This window comes from Pipistrellus hanaki, assembly GCF_964339955.1.
Source record: "Pipistrellus hanaki genome assembly, chromosome: 8".
Lineage (NCBI taxonomy): Eukaryota > Metazoa > Chordata > Mammalia > Chiroptera > Vespertilionidae > Pipistrellus > Pipistrellus hanaki.
In genome coordinates this window covers 78,579,434-78,598,354 of record NC_140510.1, presented here as the reverse complement: position 1 = coordinate 78,598,354, position 18,921 = coordinate 78,579,434, and the positions used below count along the sequence as shown (strand labels likewise).

At 44.4% G+C, this 18,921-nt stretch overlaps 1 protein-coding gene across 2 annotated transcripts in view; it reads left to right on the top strand.

Moving 5' to 3' along the window:
- PLEKHM3 (pleckstrin homology domain containing M3) overlaps positions 1-18,921 on the top strand; it is a 158,115-nt gene that overhangs the window by 41,323 nt on the left and 97,871 nt on the right. For both annotated transcript variants that reach the window (XM_084892968.1, XM_084892969.1), the window contains exon 4: positions 17,162-17,307. In XM_084892968.1, the coding sequence (XP_084749094.1) occupies positions 17,162-17,307 (146 nt within the window). The remainder of the gene's footprint in view (positions 1-17,161; positions 17,308-18,921) is intronic.

Sequence of the window (18,921 nt, the reverse complement as noted above, 5' to 3'; positions counted from 1 at the left end):
AGGCCGTGCTTTTCACAGATTTACATGAGGGGATGAGGAGCTTGAAAGGGGTGAGCCGGAGAGTGGGACTGGGAGGTAAGGGGTTAAGCTTGCACGGCCATTGGCTTGGAGATCAATACCTCCTGCTCTGTTTATGTCAGAGAATCCCTATGGTAGAGAATTTGAAACCTGAAGAGCTGAAGTGGTGTCTCTCCCCACTTTTCTATTTTAAACTTCGTCCTTATATTTCCTACAGTATTAAACTCGGAAAAATCTGCGTGACTTTTACTACCTGTCTATCCAGGATAAAACTTGAACTTCTCTTGTGAGCTCATGTAGGAGGTGCTGTGGGAGACAGAGAAGCACAGATAGGGGCTGGATCCGAGGGCTTCATGGTCTGGCTGAGGCTGCACAAAGGAAAAGGAGGGAGTACTGGGCAGGCCAGTTTTCAACCGGTATATCGCGAGAATTTTTAAAACATGCAACACCTGACCTCTTTTCCCTTCGATTGTGAAATAAAAAATGTCAACAGCCAACACAACAATAGCCATTCAGTGTGAATGAATCAAAATTATACTTATTTTTCTTAGTTAGATGTGCCACAGAATTTTAGTAATTAATTTGTGTGCTATGAGATGAAAATGGTTGAAAATTGCTGCTATATAGCACTTAGTTTTCAAAAAAAGCATTTGGCAAAAACCTCAAGACAGAGAAACCTGGGTTATCAAGAAATTACAGTTATATATAACTTTGTGAATGATCGGCAGCTTTACCCAAGGATTGTTGACTAATGGATCCCTCTCAACCTGGAAGGCGTCCAGGAAAGGTGCATGATAATAATGAGAAGCCGCATAACTTAGTAATGAAGATCAAGGATTTTGGAATCAGACTGGCTGGGTTTCCAGATCTGCTGCTCACTAACTGTGTGACCCTGGGTAAATTACTTAGCCTCTCTGGATCACTGTCTTTAAATCTCACATGTGAGAAAAGAATCACATCTTCTTCATAAGTTTCCAGTGAGAATAAAATGAGTTAACAGGGCTTGGACTGTGCCTGGCACATATTAAGTTATTTTTATTATTTATCCAGATAGGACAGTAATTACCCCGGTAAAGATATCAGTGGCATACTTCTCAAATTCGTAGCGTTACCAAAACTAGGTTGGACAAATAATATGCTTAATGACAGAATCCAGATTCTGAAACATAAGCAAGAGGAATGCACCAAACAAGATGTGATTTAGAAGGGATAAGTAGGCCCTCCTATACTTATATCAGAAAGTTAACTGCAAAGATATAAGGTAGAGGACACTCCACCTAACAGCACCATGTGTGGGCATATGGACGAAGCAGCAGGAAGCCAAAATCTGTGCTGCTGTGGTTACATCAGAAGCACACACAGCAGGTCTACTGGGAGAGACCACATTCTCGTTATATTCTGCCATGGGCAGACCTGGACATTTCAGTTATGGATGCTGCTCCTGAAGAGCAAGCAGCTGTATCTGTTGACATGTGATAGGATAGTGAAGGCACTAAATGACATGCCATACAAACATGACCTAGAATAGGGAGAGAGTTAAGTGTTGTCTCCACTTAGAAAATAGGCTTTCCCTGTGTCATTTCTTTGGACCAAGGTAACAGCCATGAATGATTTTTCTTAAGATTTGATGGTCATGGGTGAAAATGAGTAGAGTGCAAGAGCTCCGGCCAATGACATTGGATGACCTTGAGTATTGACGTCAAGGCAAGACCCTTAACTTGTCTGAGCTGCAAGATGTCAGATTTATTAATTCTGCCCTTCTGAAAATGTTTATTGAAGCCCTACTATGCTCCAAGCCCTGTTCCTGATGCACAGTGAACAAGATAACCCCATTATGTGTCCTCATGGAAATTGGAAGCCAGAGGAACCAGTAATTGCTATAGCACACACTTGAACTGGAAGGTTTGTGAGTTTTCTTCCAATACTCCCATCTCTCTGGGATATTTTAGAGGGAATGGCCTTGTATTATATGGTCCCTTTTATCTCTCATTCTATGAATTTGTGAATGTCTACAGAAGATTAGAGAGAATTAGATTAATGTGGTACTCCATTTAAACCTCACTTAATAAGTAGTAATACCCTTTTTCCTTGGGGAAGAGATTTTAAACCTGTGGAAGTATCACTTGAGTAAGAAGCCTGGACACGCAAATCTTTTTTCTGGCTTTGATGTCTATCATTGGATAAATTACTTTGCTTTTTACACCCCCCCCCCTTTTTTTGTTTTGTTTCAGTTTTGTTTCTAGGTCCAGAAAATCATTTTAAATAAAAATGAATGTATATTTAGAATATAAATATACACTGAAATAATGTGATTTAATGGGAGAAGAAGAATGTTATATAATTTGGGTTGAACTATTTCACATTCTAAAAATCAGAGAGATCTGATCACTTTATATAAGTAGGCCCTTTGATTTTATAGGACATAAATTTGCTTTTTTGATTTATTCCTGGTATTCTCATCATAGAAGTCACATGTTGGTCTTTGATATGTTTCAGAAGAATAAAATCATTTTGAATTTCAGAAGATATGGATCTTTTGATAGACCTTCCTGAACTTCATAGGCCATAACTGTGCTATCATTTTTTTTAAAGCTGTTCATTTCTCCCAGTCTTTGTTGCTATACTTTGGTCTGGAAAGTTCTTGCGCCTTTTTGTAGCTTCCTTTATGGTTAACATAGTTCTCATCATGTGTTCATTTCTGGCTAAACTTCTAAAGGAAGTGTTAATGTACTATCGGACTCTACATTGAGTTAAAAGTTTCTATCTATTGACCTTTCATTAGGAGAGAAATTGATCTAGGTGTGGTTTCAGAATAGATCGGGGAATCTTATCTGGGAGTATGTCAATATTCTCCTTAATTTCCTTCAAAAACTGAGCTTTCACAGGCTCCTCGAAGAGTAAGAGCTACTTGAGAGGTTTTCTAAAATCCATTTCTGCCTAAAAGCAGAAACATACTTAAGTAGAAACTTGCAATTTTTAAATATAGCTCTAAGTAAGGAAATCTAATAATATAGTGATGCCCATTTTACTTCTAGCATTACTAATTTCTTTTTTAGAATTTTATTATCAAATTTCTTTATTTTTTAATCTCTATTGTCAGAAGTATTATTTATGTCTCCCCTTTTCTCCCCATTGACCTCTTGTAGCCTGTCCTACCTTCACCTACCTTCATATATGCATACAAGTTCTTTGATAGATCTCTTCCCACCCACCCATCTTCCGAGTTACTGTTTTCATCCACTCATTCATTCATTCAACAACATGGGTCACATGTAGTGTCAGAAATTTAGGTGTTGGGATAAACTAAAAGTTAATTTTAGCAGGAGAAAATATGACTGTATACTGGTTTTTATGATTTGAAATATATTGACATAGAAAATGTTTTAATTAAATCACATTAATAAAAAACAGAGCATGAAACTTATTTACATGTTTCAGATAAAAAATGGAGCAGACCTGCAAAGCAGTGAACTGAGGCGAGGGGAGACAAGCAGTCTTCTGGGTACAGTTTTGTATTATGTTTTGTTGAAGATTTCTGAGTGTAAGGAAAATCCTTTATATCCTTAAAGACTCCAAACTTCCCTGGACTACCCTGCCCCCACCATACTCTGATCCCCGAGGTAGAACTGAGCATTCCTCTTGCATGACCCTACCTCCGCCGCTCTCCCGGACGCCTGTCCTGGGCCTATAACTTCTGTCTGACTTTTGAGAGCAGGACCCAGCCCTTTTCAGAGTGTGGTCAGAGCACCATTAGTATCGGTTTCATGAGGGTGACGTGGGGAGCCTTGGTTGGACTCTTCCCTGGTGAAGTCAGGATCTCTCGGATTGGGCCTAGAGATTTTAACAAACTTTCCAATTGGTTTGATGGCATACAAAGTTCGAGCTATCCCATGGAATGTTCTCAGTGAATGAACCCAGTCATACCTCAGTTTTCCCTGGGCTATTAAGCACACTTCCTTCCATTGTTTCTTCTATGTATGCCCAACATTTGCTGATAATCTCCAGGTTTCCATGTCTTCCTTATATTTTGGATTATATTCTGGACACTGCAATGATGTTCTCATAGGGTTCTCTACCTGGCGGTGAATACAAACGAAAGAAGAGATTCGTTCAAGAAGTTACCCACATTCTAGCTTCCTTTTTAATACACCCAAGGATATTTTTTTCCATTGATTTTCAGATAGAGTAGAAAGGAGAGAAGTGAGAGGCGGGGAAGAGAGAGAGAGGGAGAAACATCGACATGAGAGAGACACATCGGTTGGTTGCCTCTTGTACACTCTGACTGGGGTCAGATCTGAAACTGAGGTACGTGCCCTTGACCAGGAACCGGACTCTGGCCCTTCAATCCACAGGATGGAGACGTAACCACTGAACGACCAGCCAGGGCCAAACCTGAGTTTTTAGAGACAGAAAAGCTTAGAAAGCAGGCCAAAGAAAGCATGAGGGAAAAGAAAAAGGAATACAGTGGACCAAGGCAGTCCTCAAGTCTTCTGAAACACGAAGAATTCGGTTTGGGTTGAAAATGAAGAAATTCAAGCGTGGATTTGAAGGCAGCTGATGAAAGTGGTCTTTTCACTTTGAGACTATTTCTAGCCCTATTCACATCCACTCTCATGACTTTAATTTTATGAAATTGTTGTCATTACTAAAATAGCTCAAGGGGAAATTACTCTAAGAGATGTTGTCATGGAGGTTTTAGCAAAGAGGAAAGGTTGTGTGTTAAAGATACAGCCAAGTTCAAAGAGATGAGACTCTCACAAAATTGCAGGAGAGAGAAACAAGCATTAAGAATGGGGAGTGCCGGGACCGGTTTGGCTCAGTGGATAGAGCATCGGCCTACGGACTGAAAGGTCCCGGGTTCAATTCCGGGCCAGGGCATGTACCTTGGTTGCGGGCACATCCCCAGTAGGGGGTGTGCAAGAGGCAGCTGATCAATGATTCTCTCTCATCGATGTTTCTAACTCTCTATCCCTCTCTCTTCCTCTCTGTGATATTTGAAAAAAAGAAAAAAAGAAAAAAAAAGAAAAGAATGGGGAGTGACGGAGAGAGAAGTGGCGGGACAGTGTATGTGGCAGAAACTCCAGCTGGAAGAGGCTGAGCTATGCAGGGACATCTGTGTCCCACAGGCCGGAAGGAGACAGTGGGGAAAGACAGGCTGCTTTTCAGGTAAGCCAGAAAGGCAGTCTGAATTTCCCAGGCAATAAGCGGCCATTGACTCTTGAAGCAACCAGGGTAGAGCTGTAACGAGGAACTGCTAACGAGTCAGTGCAGGCTCAGTACAATGTTAATGCCAGGGAGAGTCAGTGTAGCAAGAACGTAATTGGGGCAGACAATGGATTCTCTGTGAGAAAAAAGGGTGCAGAGCAGGGCTGGGACCAGGGTGAGGGCGTGAGGCACTCACGTTGGGAACAACATTGAAGGGGATGCCAAAAATCCTCAGTCAGCAAGGTAACATCGTACTTTAATGTAACATTATTTAACAATAAAAAGTAATTCCAAAAAAAAATCCACAGAGAACAAAAGATAAAATTTTAAATAGAGACAGGACAGTAGGGCTGATTTTTTTCCTTTGGCCTCAGGCTCTGATACACCCAGTAAGAGTTTATTCAGTAAGACAACTTCCTCCAAAACTCTCGGTGTCAGATCCAAGTGGCCCTGCCCAGCATTTGCCTCGTTACAAGGATGGTGAGGCTGACCCTCCACTCCTGTCCGGACTGCAGGGCGCCCACGGTTAAGGGAGAACTGACAGAGCAGCGGGAGATGGTGACAGAGGAGCCGTAGGCCCACCACCGCTGCTTTCCTGTCTAACATAATCAGCTTAGCTTGGCCTCTTCTGATTCTGCAGTTGTTTTTCAAGAGTCATAGGCTAGTGTTTCACCAGAAGCATCAACTTGTGAAGGGAAGAGCCCCGAACTGGGCATGTGTTACTGCAGGTAGCTCAGTGGGCGGTGTCACCTTCTGATGGCACCTCTTTGCTCCAGCCTGGCAGCATGACTGGTCTTCTGTAAGGAAGGAGGTAGAGCTGGTGAAAGGGCTTTTTCCCTCTCTGAGGTAGAGGGTATATCCCTCGCTTGTGGAGAAAAGTGATTAAGCAATCACTTAACTTTGCTCACTCGTCTTTGTACAGTCTCGGGGTTTTCCAACCGTGGCACTCATTGACATTTTGAACCAGATGATTCTTTGTCGTGGGAGGCTGCCCCATGCACTGGGGATGTTTAGGAACATTTCTGGTCTCTGTCCATTAGGAGCCATAGCTCCTGACTCGCCCTCTGTGGAAACCAAAGGTGTCTGTAGATGCTGCAGATGTCCTCTGTGGGACAGAGTTTCCCCTGGTGCTGACACTGTGCTGTCGAGAAACAAGACCGACTGACTGTCTTCGCCTCCTCGCGCTGTTCTCCCTCACTTCTATGTAGCAAGTGATGTGTCTTCTTACTGAAACTCACGTTGGCTCTTTCAGACCACCTAATGGCTCATAATAAGACCTCAGCGTTGTAACGGGTAGCTTTAAGTAAAAGTAGGTTGTAGAAATGGACCCCTCACCCATCATTATTCAGTGTAAATCTATGAGATGCTTTCAGTCACAGGTAACAGGAAATCAAATTCAAACTGATTGGTACAATAAAAGGGAATTGTTTTCCACCAATGGAGCTTTAGGTGTCAGTTGACCTGCTAGTTCATATTTTTGTACTCTATTTTTTTTAAATGAATGTTTCAAACAATGGCAGTTCCTTCCCCAAAGCTCTCTTCTGACCGATAGATTTCTCAGTAATAGTCACAAGCTCAGCACATCGGGGCATCTTTGAGGAGCCCCTTGCCATGCTCTTCCCACTAGTCAGCTGCCAAACCGGTGGCATTTTATCTCCACAGTATTTCCTCCTTCCTCCCCTGGAGACTCCCACACTTAAGCTCGACTGGTGCACTAACTTACCAACTGTTCTCCGCTTCCAGGGTCTTCTTGCCAGTTAATCTTCCCAGAGCTGAGGTTGCTGTTCCGCTTCAGACACCCTCCTGGTCCTGTACCTCATTAAGGAGTTTTAGTTCAGACTCCGTCCCGTGAGCATCCCGGATCCTTAGGTTCTAGCCTCAGTTCATCTTTCAAAGCTCTCCCCACGTCCCTCTGGCCACAGTGAGCTTCAGACAGCTGGAAAAGTCAGTGTTTTCCAAGCGTGCTCCCATTTCTCTGACTTGAACTTTCATTTGTCAAAATCTTTTTTCTTTAAGGCCCAGCTGGAATGTCCCTGTGTCCACACAGCCATCCTCGTCCTCCATCTCTGCAATTAGACGAACTGCTTTCTCTTTGCTCCTCTCTTATCTTCTGCTCCCACCTCACAGATTAACTTCTGTCCCCATATGCTCTTTCCCCAAAGACTTTCAAGAAAATGGTACACAATTTAAAATGGAAATTATAAATAGGCAAAGGGACAAATGTATTTCTACATAGTTCATGTTATATGCCAGGCACCGTTATACACACTTCACACTCACACACACACACACACACACACACACACACACAATTCTCACCAATTCTATGAGGTAAGTATTATCCCTTTTTACAAGTGAAGAAACTGAGGCAGAAGGTGATAAAATCCTTCTGTCCATGGGTGCTCATCTGGCAAAAAAGGGCAGGGCCTCGCTGAGCTGGCTGGTGTGGCACTCTGTGAGCAGCCCCCTTCCCCCAAACTTCACATTCAGAGATGATGCTACTGCTTGTGTGGTCCAAGGCTGAGTCACTGATGAACTAAATGATGTATTTTTGTATAGTTGATTCATATTTTCTGTGCTTGTCATACTGTCATCCACTGCAGACACTCTTTATAATGTCCCCCACAAGGAGACAGCCACGTGGAAGTTCACCTGTTAGTTCACTGTGCTGCTCACAGAGTGCCACACCGGCCAGCTCAGCGAGGCCCTGCCCTTTTTTGCCAGATGAGCACCCATGGACAGAAGGATTTTATCACCTTCTGCCTCAGTTTCTTCACTTGTAAAAAGGGATAATACTTACCTCATAGAATTGGTGAGAATTGTGTGTGTGTGTATGTGTGTGTGTGTGTGAGTGTGAAGTGTGTATAACGGTGCCTGGCATATAACATGAACTATGTAGAAATACATTTGTCCCTTTGCCTATTTATAATTTCCATTTTAAATTGTGTACCATTTTCTTGAAAGTCTTTGGGGAAAGAGCATATGGGGACAGAAGTTAATGAGAAAGTCTGAGAGGAAAACAAGTATGAAAAAATACTAAATTTAGACTGATTTAAATATACTAGATGGTGAATTTGTAGCATTTCATTATTAAGCTTTTCTTATCTTACCCTACTATAAATGCCGGTATTGAAGCATCTGATCGTAAGAAAGATTGAAAGTAACTAAACAACTCAAATTATTTCTTTGGAAGTGAAAATATGTGTCACAGATTGTTATATTTATAAATCAAGGAAGGTAGCTATTTAGTGTGTAGAAAAGCAGTCAGAGTCTCTAGAGCAGTGAACATATTTACTTACTTCCCTTAGCAAAAATCAAGATTTATTGCCTTTCAAGATAAATTTTGACTAAATATTGACTTTAGGTTCTCAATCATTGTTTACCCGAAAGACTAATAAATCTTGACACTTCTCAACTTGAGTTGGAGTCTACTTGGTATTTATTAATTTATTTAATAAGATTTATAATCTTAACATTCCGTGAGCTTGAACAAACAAACATTATAGAGTTTAGCAAGAGTAGAAAGTCTTTAGTTTATATTTTCTTTCCTCCTTTTTTTTTTTTCCTTCTTTTTTGCTGCAAGAAAGCTTTATTGTTTTCAGTTGGTCCACAGCTTGGGAGAGGGCTCCGGGGTGGTAAACACTGCCTAGTGGCTGCAGGGGGCAGGAGCTCCGACACCAAGGGGGTGCAGAGGGGCCCCTCACAGCCTACTAGGAGGCCCCTAGTCCGGCTTGAGGGTGAGCCTTCCCAAGATATATTCACCCAGCCCAGCCTGCACAGGTTAGTCGGATGCTCACCCATCTTCCTGATGAGTTTCACCACATCTAGGAAGTAACTCTCCAGGAAGTCACAGAGATGGAGGTCAGTATGGGCAGAACTCCGGTGCACACATCCCAAAACACTAGCCTCGGTTTCTCTCCAGGGCCATGGTGGCTTCATGGCCTTCACGGCTCTACCCCACTCATCTTGGGATGGCTTCTGGGGGAAGGATATGGCCACCATTTTGCATTTTTACAAGAGGCTGGGTGCTTTTGTGCTTCTCCTTGCCCAACTCACAGAAGTGGCCATGCCCTCCAGAGCCACATGGAGGAAACGCAAGCCCAGGGAGAGGTGGGCAGAGGAGGCCCATAGATGCAGGTTGACCAGGTGGTTGGTGGTGGCCTCCATCGGGTGGAATAATTCTGCTAAATCTGGGAGCTCATGGTTGTTGGACGTTAAGGAGCTTACCCCAAAAGTCTGTGCCAGATGGTCCTGGAGACAGAGGATGGCTGACAGGATGGTTCTGGAGATGGGGACTGGAAAGGAGTTTGGAGGGGGGAAGAAGGGAGACTCCCCAGGTCTGTTCTTTCCAAGCACCGCTGAAGCAAGTGACAGGTGTAGGGGGCCCCTGACATGCTGCCTTATTTCAATCCGAAGCAATTACATAGCATGTGATTTTCACTTCACCTCTTACTGAAACATAGTACATTTAAATAGTCACCGCTAAAAAACCACACACACCTTACTTGAGACTTACAGAATACTTCCAAATTGCAAATCAATTGTTATTCAGATTGGATTTTTCAAAGTATCTTTTTTTTTTTTTTTTTTTTTTGGTTTCCTTAGTCCTGCAAGTATATCCAAGTAACACAGGATTATATTATACTTGTTCGCTGGCCTCTGTCCTGGTCAGTTGATGCCCATTGGTCTCAGCCTCAGTCTGTTTCTCTGATATAATGTGGTAGCGCTGATAGGTTACAGGCGTCACATGCGCCATGTTGCTGTGCAGAACGTCAGGTGCTCCTGGCAGCCGCCGCAGCTCATCCTACAAGTGCCAACACGTTATCCTACGTGTGTCAGCCACAGTGGGAAGTGTCCTTCAGGTGCTTTATTTATGCTTCTTACGTGTCAGCCCTTTGTCTGTGCAGCCCCACTTTTGAGTCAAAGTTTTGGCCAACGATATATGACAATTTTTTTTTACACCCTCTCACTGTTATAAAGGCCATTTATAGACAAACACAAAATGAAGCCCATCAGAAAAGAATCCTTTTTCGGATGGACAGAAATGAACTTTAGCTTTGGGAAGAACCAGTCAGTGCATTTTAAGATTGTGCTTCGCTTTATTGTGCTTCACAAATATTGTGTTTTTCATAATTGAAGACAAGACCTTACACTAGTAAAGCGATTACTACTCTCTTCATTGCAATACTGGATTTATTGAGGGGGTCTGGAAGCAAACCCACAATATTTCCGAGGACTGCCTCTATGTGTATTCCCTTCCAGCCACGAATTTTCATCCCCTGGGGTGAGAATTCACTATCAAAAGGCTTAAACCCTTATGGAGAAATAGTTTTGAGAGACTGCAGTTTAAAGTGAGCCCACAAAGTATAAAAAAAAAAAAAAAAAAAAGGACTACCAGTTGTCTGCCATAGTACAGAGAGGGCAAAAGGGGTGTACAGTTGTATGTGAAATGTATTATTATTTATTAACTAGAGGCCCAGTGCACGAAATTCATGTACAGGGGGTGAAGGGGGAATTCCCTTAGCCCAGCCTGTGCCCTCTCGCAGTCCAGGAGCCCTCTGGGGGATGTCCATCTGCTACGGAGGTGAGAGAGGCTCCCACCACTGCCACTGCGATCATTCGCCAGCCGTGAGCCCGGCTTCTGGCTGAGTGGCCCTCCCCTTGTGGGAGCGCACTGACCTCCAGGAGGCAGCTCCTGCATTGAGCATCTGCCTCCTGGTGGTCAGCGTGCGTCAGAGCGACTGGTTGTTCCACCATTCAGTCAATCTGCATAGTCTCTTATTATATAGGATCATTGCATTATTTATTTGTATTATTTCCATATGAGCAACTGTAAACATACTTTTGCCCATGCCCGTATTCGCATTAGCAGTCTAAACAGTACACATGGGTTTTTCTTGATTTCCCCTTTTGTTCCTTTAGTTTTGCTTGAGATGCTTGTGGGTGCTATTTGCTTTGGAACGGACAAAATACATACTCAGAGGCATTTGTTTTCGTGTGCCTGATTCTCCGTCCAAAGATTTCATGTTGTAACTGAGTTAATGACTAAGTAGGTGCCTCCTCACCACCTTGTCCCACAGCCCGAGTACCTTGACCATTTGATAGGAGGAAAGTTTTAGATCACTTACTGTAGTCCCCCCTTACCCACAGGCCTGCTTTCTGGGGCTTCAGTTACTCATGGTCAACGTTGGAAAGAAAATTTAAATGAAAAATTTCAGAAATAAACCATTTGTAAGTTTTAAATTGCATGCTGTTTTTAGTAGCATAATGAAATTTCACACCATCCTGCTCCATCCCACCAGGGACACGAGTCACCCCTTTGTCCAGCGTACCCCTCCCCACCGAGTGGTCACTTAAGTGGCCGCCTAGGTTATCAGATCAGCTGTCATAGTATTGCAGTGCTTGTGTCCGAGTAACCCTTATCTTATTGCCGTAATTGTCCTATTTCCTTATTAGGTACCGTTGTTAACCTCTTACTGTGCCCGATTTATAAATTAACTATCATAGGTATGTTCATCTAGGAAACATAACATTATATGTGGGGTCTGGTGCTCTCCGCAGCCTTAGGCATCCCTGGGTTCTTGGATCATGTCCCTCCCAGATGGCGGGGGACTAAGCAGGTGTTTCTCGATGTCCCTCCCCCGGCTCTTTCCGGTACCGTCATGCAGAGTTCCGTAGCCTCAGTGCCAGGGCCGCGGGTTACCTAACCCTGAGGACACACCCCAGCCCGCCCCTCCGGCAGCGGGGGATGCAGGCCGGCCCCAGCTTTGCTTGGCCTCCGCTTCCTTTCATGGGCACCAGAACCACATGGCAAACAAAGTGCCTCTGCTCTCCCTCCAGCGGTCCAGCGCTGTGCCCAGCCTGTGCTGATGCCAGGCTCGCCAAACATAATTTTCCATTGTATACCTAACGTGACACCTTATTTTTAAAAGTACGTGTTTAACTCTTAACTACTCAGAGAGCCCATGGTTACAGACTGGAAGCTAGGAAGCCTATGTTCTTGATGCTTCTGCCCTCCCCCCGCTAATTCTTATAAAATAGCAAGTCATTGCCCCCCCCCCCCATTTCTGTTTTTCTTCTTTTTGGCAATTCTGGCCTCTACGGCATGATCAAGCCGCAGTTTGCACAGTGCTTCCACAGCTTGCTGCCCCGTGCCGGACACTGGACAGACGGGGAGGGAGGGACAGGGCAGTCCCCTTCCCTCTCCCGGGGACCCCTCTCCCCACCCTGTGTGCCCACAGTGAAAGGGGGTAAGCAACTTGCCAGTTTCATTTTTTCTATTTTAACGGAGCAAGTGAAAATTTGTCCTCGCCCTCTCTTTTTTCCTCCCTTTTATAGAGGTACCTTCTGTTTTTGTTTTTGTTTTCTTTGTTCCTGTTTTCTCCTTAAAGCTTTCTACCGTCCAAATACAAACCACTGGGTTTACCTTACCAAGCCGGGTAAAGGGGGCAGTAGCATGGCTGTGTGTGTTCTTTCCTCAGTGAGAGAGTCACCTGCCCAGCCAGAGCCCGGCTGCTTTTCTCTTAGGCCCGTGAACTTCCCAGCTGCTGGCCAGGGGCTGCAGGCTGAGCTGGGAGCCGTGCGGAGAAAAGCTGGCTGGCTCCTCGGAGCTCACTCAGTAACGCCACGTCGCAGCCCATTGAGCTAGCTGGGTACACTTGTGAGAAGAAAGGTTGTGCCTCTGCGGAGCGTCAGGCCAAAATTTCTGCTCCAGCCCCCAGCAACGGATTCTTTGGGGGTGTCTTAAAAGGCCATTTGGGAAGCGGACTTCCATGCAGCAAATAGGACTTGGGTTAAATGGTTACATTTGTTTCCCCAAGTGCATCAGGGGAAGCTAACCTCTTCAGAGCATGTGTTCATTAGAGATTTGAAGTGGGGTGGGAAGCAATAAAAAAAAAAAAAAAAAAAAAAAAAAAAAAAAAAAAAAGGCCAGTGGGTTCTCTTGTGAGATAGTTTTTTGTTCCTATGAATTGAATACTCTCTGAAAAGTTTCAAAAAGAGACTGGGAAGAATGTGTTTGCTTTGATCCCCACTACAAATGCCCTTTAATTTAGAAACATTGCTGAAAAGTCTGTTTGAAAGTACATACAAATATAATATGTAAATAAGCTCTAATTAGTTATTTCAATTAATTACTTTGTTTCTGCTTCCCAGCTCTAGTTTTCTCCCCATAATGTTGCTTGTCAGAGTCCAGCTTTGACCCCCTCCAAAAAATGTTTTCCTAACAGAAATTACTGAGAAAACACATTTTCCCTCTGTTAAAAACTTTATAATGATAGTGAAATCCCAGATTCTGTATCTTTATAAGGAATTGTTTCAGACATTTTTTTAGCCTGTGATTTGCTAGTATATTGAAGAAGGAAATCTTGCAGTTAATTGAAAGAATGGGTGTTTCCTTCTTCAAATAAACAGTGTGTGTTGGTTTTAGAAAATGAATCTACATCAGGCTACCTACCAACTAGCTTCTAATCTTTCCCGACCACCCTCTGTTTTTTCATTGGACTTGAAGACGGAAAGTTTTCATTCTTTCTAAGTCAACTAAGATTCTTCTCAGTGGGAACAATGGAAGCTCTGGGACAACAAGAGTACAGTGAACTCAGGTTGTTCCTGTTCAGCAAAGTTTTGGAAATAGATTGAGAACCTGAAATATTGATTTTGGAAGCCTAGAAAGTAAACCAACGATGTGATACATTCTGAGCTTTTCACTGGGAAAATGCACTTTACTTGAATCAAATTAGAACGCTAGAGCTCGAGGGCCTGGCAGTCACCTGGGGACCAGGGAGCAGCACTGTTCACCGCCTCGCTCCTGGGGCGGCGGGGAGGGGGGGGGTTGGGGAGAAATGCACATTCCTGGGCCTTACTCCGGTCTACAGAATCGAAATCTCTGGGGCGGGTCTACGCTTTCCACAAACGTTTCTAAAAAACGCTGATGCTCAGCAAATTTGGGAAACTGCCGATTTAGGCTAGCCATTGATTCTGCAGGGAGGCACGCGGGCCCGGAGAGTTGATGGGTCAGACGCCCATGGTACCCGAGGCCAGAACAAGCTTTCTGACTCTAGACTTGTGCTGTCCGTCCACACCATGTACCCAAAGCGGCCGAGGCAGGACTGTTAGGGTAGGTTGTAATTTCTGTTACAAGGGGTGATTTCATCTCCAAGATTAGGAGAGAATGGTTCTCCATAGGATATAAAGGTAAAGACACCAAGGACTAGAGGTCGGAGGTTTTGTGCTGGGGCCTCTGTCTAAACTAAAACCTGAAGGAACCTGAGCCTGTTATCTGTTCTCTTTCCTATGAGCCTGGAGACCTATGCAAATAGGTGAGGCTGGTTAGCTCAGTTGTTAGCTCATGGAGTTGAGCCCCAGCACACGGACACCTGTGCCTGGCTGAGATACACATCTTTAGGCTCTATGCTTTCTTAGAGTACACATTTGTGTATTTTAATATTGCCTACACCCGTTCCATCTAGGAGATGATAATAAAGTCATTAAAAAGCACAGACTGAAAAACACAGTACTACCTACTGCAGCATATATGACTATCCAGCAAATGCTTACTGATGTTTATTATACTCAAATAATCAGGAAAGATAAAATAACCTACATTTTTTTTTATAGTATTCTGTGGTGAGAGTTTCAACTGTGATGGTGATCCTGAATTTCCACAAGATCAGGATCGCTTTCTCAGTCGTCAGGGGAGGCTGAGTTCCAGTCAGCCTCACTTCAGCGTTCAGTCAGAGGACCGCAGTGTCCCAGTGTCTAGAATATGTCCCAGTCCACATAGGAGCACGTGCGTAATGAGGAATTCTTAGGACAGGCAACGTATTTTCATAGGGAAATGAACAAAAGTAGCCTGCTTCAAGAGGCAGAGCCAGGAGAGCAGGGTCCATTCCAGAACAACCATGGGAAATTAAGATCTCTATGTAAGCATGTGGCTGTACGAATGCTAAGTATTCCGTTTCTCCTCCCTTCCACATAAACACGTATTGATGGTCTGCTTGTGCAAAGCCTGTGTGAAGTGCTGAGGATAAAGAATAGGCCGGGGACGTTTGGCAGGGTGGTTCTGGCTGTCCCGGCACAGGAGGCAGCCACCGAGTTGAGGGCAGTGTGGTCGGGGAGGCAGCAGACAGCATTCCAGCGCTCAGAGCTGGCGATTGTGACGGCACCTCCCGAGCGCCCCACAGAAGCGCCCTGTGTGCTGGGCTCTTCCTTATCTTTCACACATACCTCATTCCTCGGGAGCTCGGATTCCGTTGCTGTTCTAGGAAGGAAGAGTAGCGAGCTCTTGAAGCCTAACACCAACACATTTACTTCTGTCTCCCGTGCCTCTATTTAAAAACAGGATCTCGCCAAAACGGGTTTGGCTCAGCGGTAGAGCGTCAGTCTGCGGACTGAAAGGTCCCAGGTTCGATTCCGGTCAAGGGCGTGTACGTTGGTTGCCGGCACATCCCCGGTAGGGGGTGTGCAAGAGGCAGCTGGTCGATGTTTCTCTCTCATTGACATTTCTAGCTCTCTATCTCTCTCCCTTCCACTCTGTAAAAAATCAATAAAATATATTTAAAAAAACAAAAACAAAACAAAAACAAAAAACAAAAAAACAGGATCTCTCTCTCTGGCCCACGAACTGTGGAGCAGCTTAAATACGGATGCCGTTTTATCTGTGATGACAGTGAGAGTTCTGTGAGCTTTATCATCCTTTTATGCAGGCTATTCATGTGAATCAGTGTCTGCTTTAGTTGGGGATTTGTTAAATAAATGTGTTTTAGCTCCTTCTAATGGAAATGGGTGTAACACTAATGATTATTATAGCAGTAGTGCTTTATTTTGTACCCATAGATGAAATTGGCTTAATGTGAGACTTCTTTGAAAAATGTAGTTCTTAGCACCCAACCATGAACTGGGCCATATGGAAGGAGTTCTAAAATGAAAGCTGTAAATAAAAAAATGTCAGAAAGCTGCTGCTGTTGATGTAATCATGACTACCTGACCTGGGTTTTGTCCATTGGATTGACAGTGACAGAGTCTCTATACTCACCAGCAGAAGGTAGTTCCACCTGAAAACCAATGGCTCCTCCGTGGCAGAGCCATGGTTATTACCAGGCCCCTGATGGTACCAGGCAGTGCTCACAGAGCCATGGACTTCCTTGGACATGAAAAGGGCCTTAGCCATCACTCGCAGGCAACCAATGGCCTTGAGTAATCGGCAGGATTTGGCAAAGTAGAGATTGGAGAAAAGGACCTTGTGTGAGGAGAAATAATGTGCACCAAGATATGGAGGGTTGAGAGGGCACACTATTTATTTGGGGAACAGTGTGGAGAGTTCTCTGACTGGAACAAAGAGGTTATATTCCCAATGGAGAATAAGCAATAGGAGTAGGTAGTAGGAAAGACAAGTTGGAGGCCAATTAATGGACAGATTCCTTTCATTTATTTTAGAAGCAAAGGAAGGTTCTACCTATCAGTTTTTAGGATCATTTTAGAGTCAGGCAAGAATAGAGCCAAATCCAACGCCACCTCTTAATAGCTGGGTGACCTCAAGACAAAATACATAACCTGGCTAAAACCTTAGTTTATCCATCTGTGCACTGTAGCTGATCTCTCTCTCACAGAAAGGTGTGACTTATATGAGATCCTGTGTGAGGAGCCCCAGCAAAGAGCCTGTGAAAACAGGGTCTCAGAGAGAAGCAAGGAGGAACACGTGGGGTACAGGGAGGCTTACCTGCTGAAGAGCTGGAATCAGACCAGAAATCAGACCAGTTTCGGTGGGCCTCCAGGGGGAGGGAGCTCTTGGCTAGGAAGAAGGGTGCATGCATATACATGGATTCTCTGTGACTTCTGTCCTGGTGTGGGATTTTGTTTAACTTGAGGTGAGGGTTGGGTAGCCTTGTCCTGTGCTGTTAAAGGCACAATGATCACAGACCTTTGCTTTTGCCTTGAACAGGATGCCAGCGATCCATTGGCCTTTCCAATGGGAAAGCCAAGGTGTGCAATTACAGCGGCTGGTATTACTGCAGCACCTGCCACGTGGACGACAGTTTCCTCATCCCCGCACGCGTGGTCCACAACTGGGACACGTCAAAATACAAGGTAGGTGCAAAGACTCCGTGCGTTTCACCACGGCAACCTGTTCATGCTGTCACATGGAATATTAGGATAATGACATGAGAATTCGTAGCGAACTTGATGAGGTAGTTTTATAAAAGCTACAAGATCTTCTCCCACTTTCTACTCTGCCGTGGCCTCTCTCTTCCTTCTGTGGTCATCCCTACCGGAACTCACGTGCCTATTCCCAGTTCTAGCTCCAGCTTTGCTGCTGAAAGTGAGGTCTGAGGTAATTAATTCTTAATGGACATCCCAGCTTTAGTGTTAAACCTAGCTGTCTTCTAGCCATTTGGTTGGTTACCTACCTTGTACAGCTTCTCCACCCTTCCATAAACCACCTTCCTTGTACAGCTTCTCCACCCTTCCATAAACCACCTTCCTAGCAGGTACTAGGAGTTGGCAAGGCGAGGAATCCAGCCCCACACTGGAGTGGCACTTTAGGCTTAGGATTTTTTTTTATGGTGCTGTGCCTGCCACACAGCAGAGGAGTCTGTTACCTGGTCTGACTAGCCTGTCCTGTGGGCACTTCAGTTTCAGTACGCCCCAAGCGGGCTTTTATCACCTCCCAAATGTCCCCCAAAGTACACATGGCTCCACCAGTCACCACAGTCAATGCTGGGAGACCTACTGGATGCCCCTCTGCCCTGCCTAATCAGTTAGCAGAAATCATGTGCAGAGTTATAGCTCTTGAGATCATGCTCTCCACTGCAGCCACCACTCGTCCACACTAACTTGAACCCTCAGCGTCACTCATGTGATGGAATTCAGTAGCTTCCTAGCTGTGCTTTCTGATTTCAAGTCTTGCCCCAGCAATATTTAAAAAAAAAAAAAAAAAAGCCCTAATCTCACCTGGGGTAAATTTTATACTCTCCTCAGCCTCAGTTTCTTCACATTCAGAGTGGAGATAATAATAATAGTACCTATTTCATAAGGTTGTTCTTTGCTTAAATGATTCACAGAAAGCACGTCGGGCAATGCGTGGTACATATAAGTGCCCAGTTAATGGCAGCTTTTACATGATTGTACATAAGGTCAATACAAATCTCTTAGCTTAACACAGAGACCTTTGTGACCTCTAGTCCCTGCCTTTCTAGCCCCTTCGCCCACTACCTCCCTGCCGCCACGAGTCTCTCCGGTAAGATCACACGCCTCCCTACCCCCAGTCCTGCCGTTTCACACCTCTTGCCCTCACTCAGCACAGCAAATCCTAAACCCAGCTTAAACCTCATTTCCTCTCCCAGACAGTTATCATTCTCTCCTCTGCATCTTGTACTTGACACTCTGCGTATAGGCTATAAATATATTTGCCCTGTGTGTATTAGATAAAAACTTACTGAGAAGGAAAGAACACCAAGTTGAATTTGGTTTAGACAGTTTAATCTGCTTGGAGCAGGGATTTGACAGCCAAGAGAGGTGTGTAGAGAGCAAGTGAGTGAGGCAGTCCTAGCCACGTGATCATTGAGGGCTTAGACTGTGGCACATGCCAGCGGAATATATGCCAGTCAGCTGAGCTAAAGCAGAAAAGGTGCCACGGATGAGGAAAATGAGCAATTCTGGCATGGTTTATGGAGATGTGAAAGGAGGAGGAAATCCGGATCT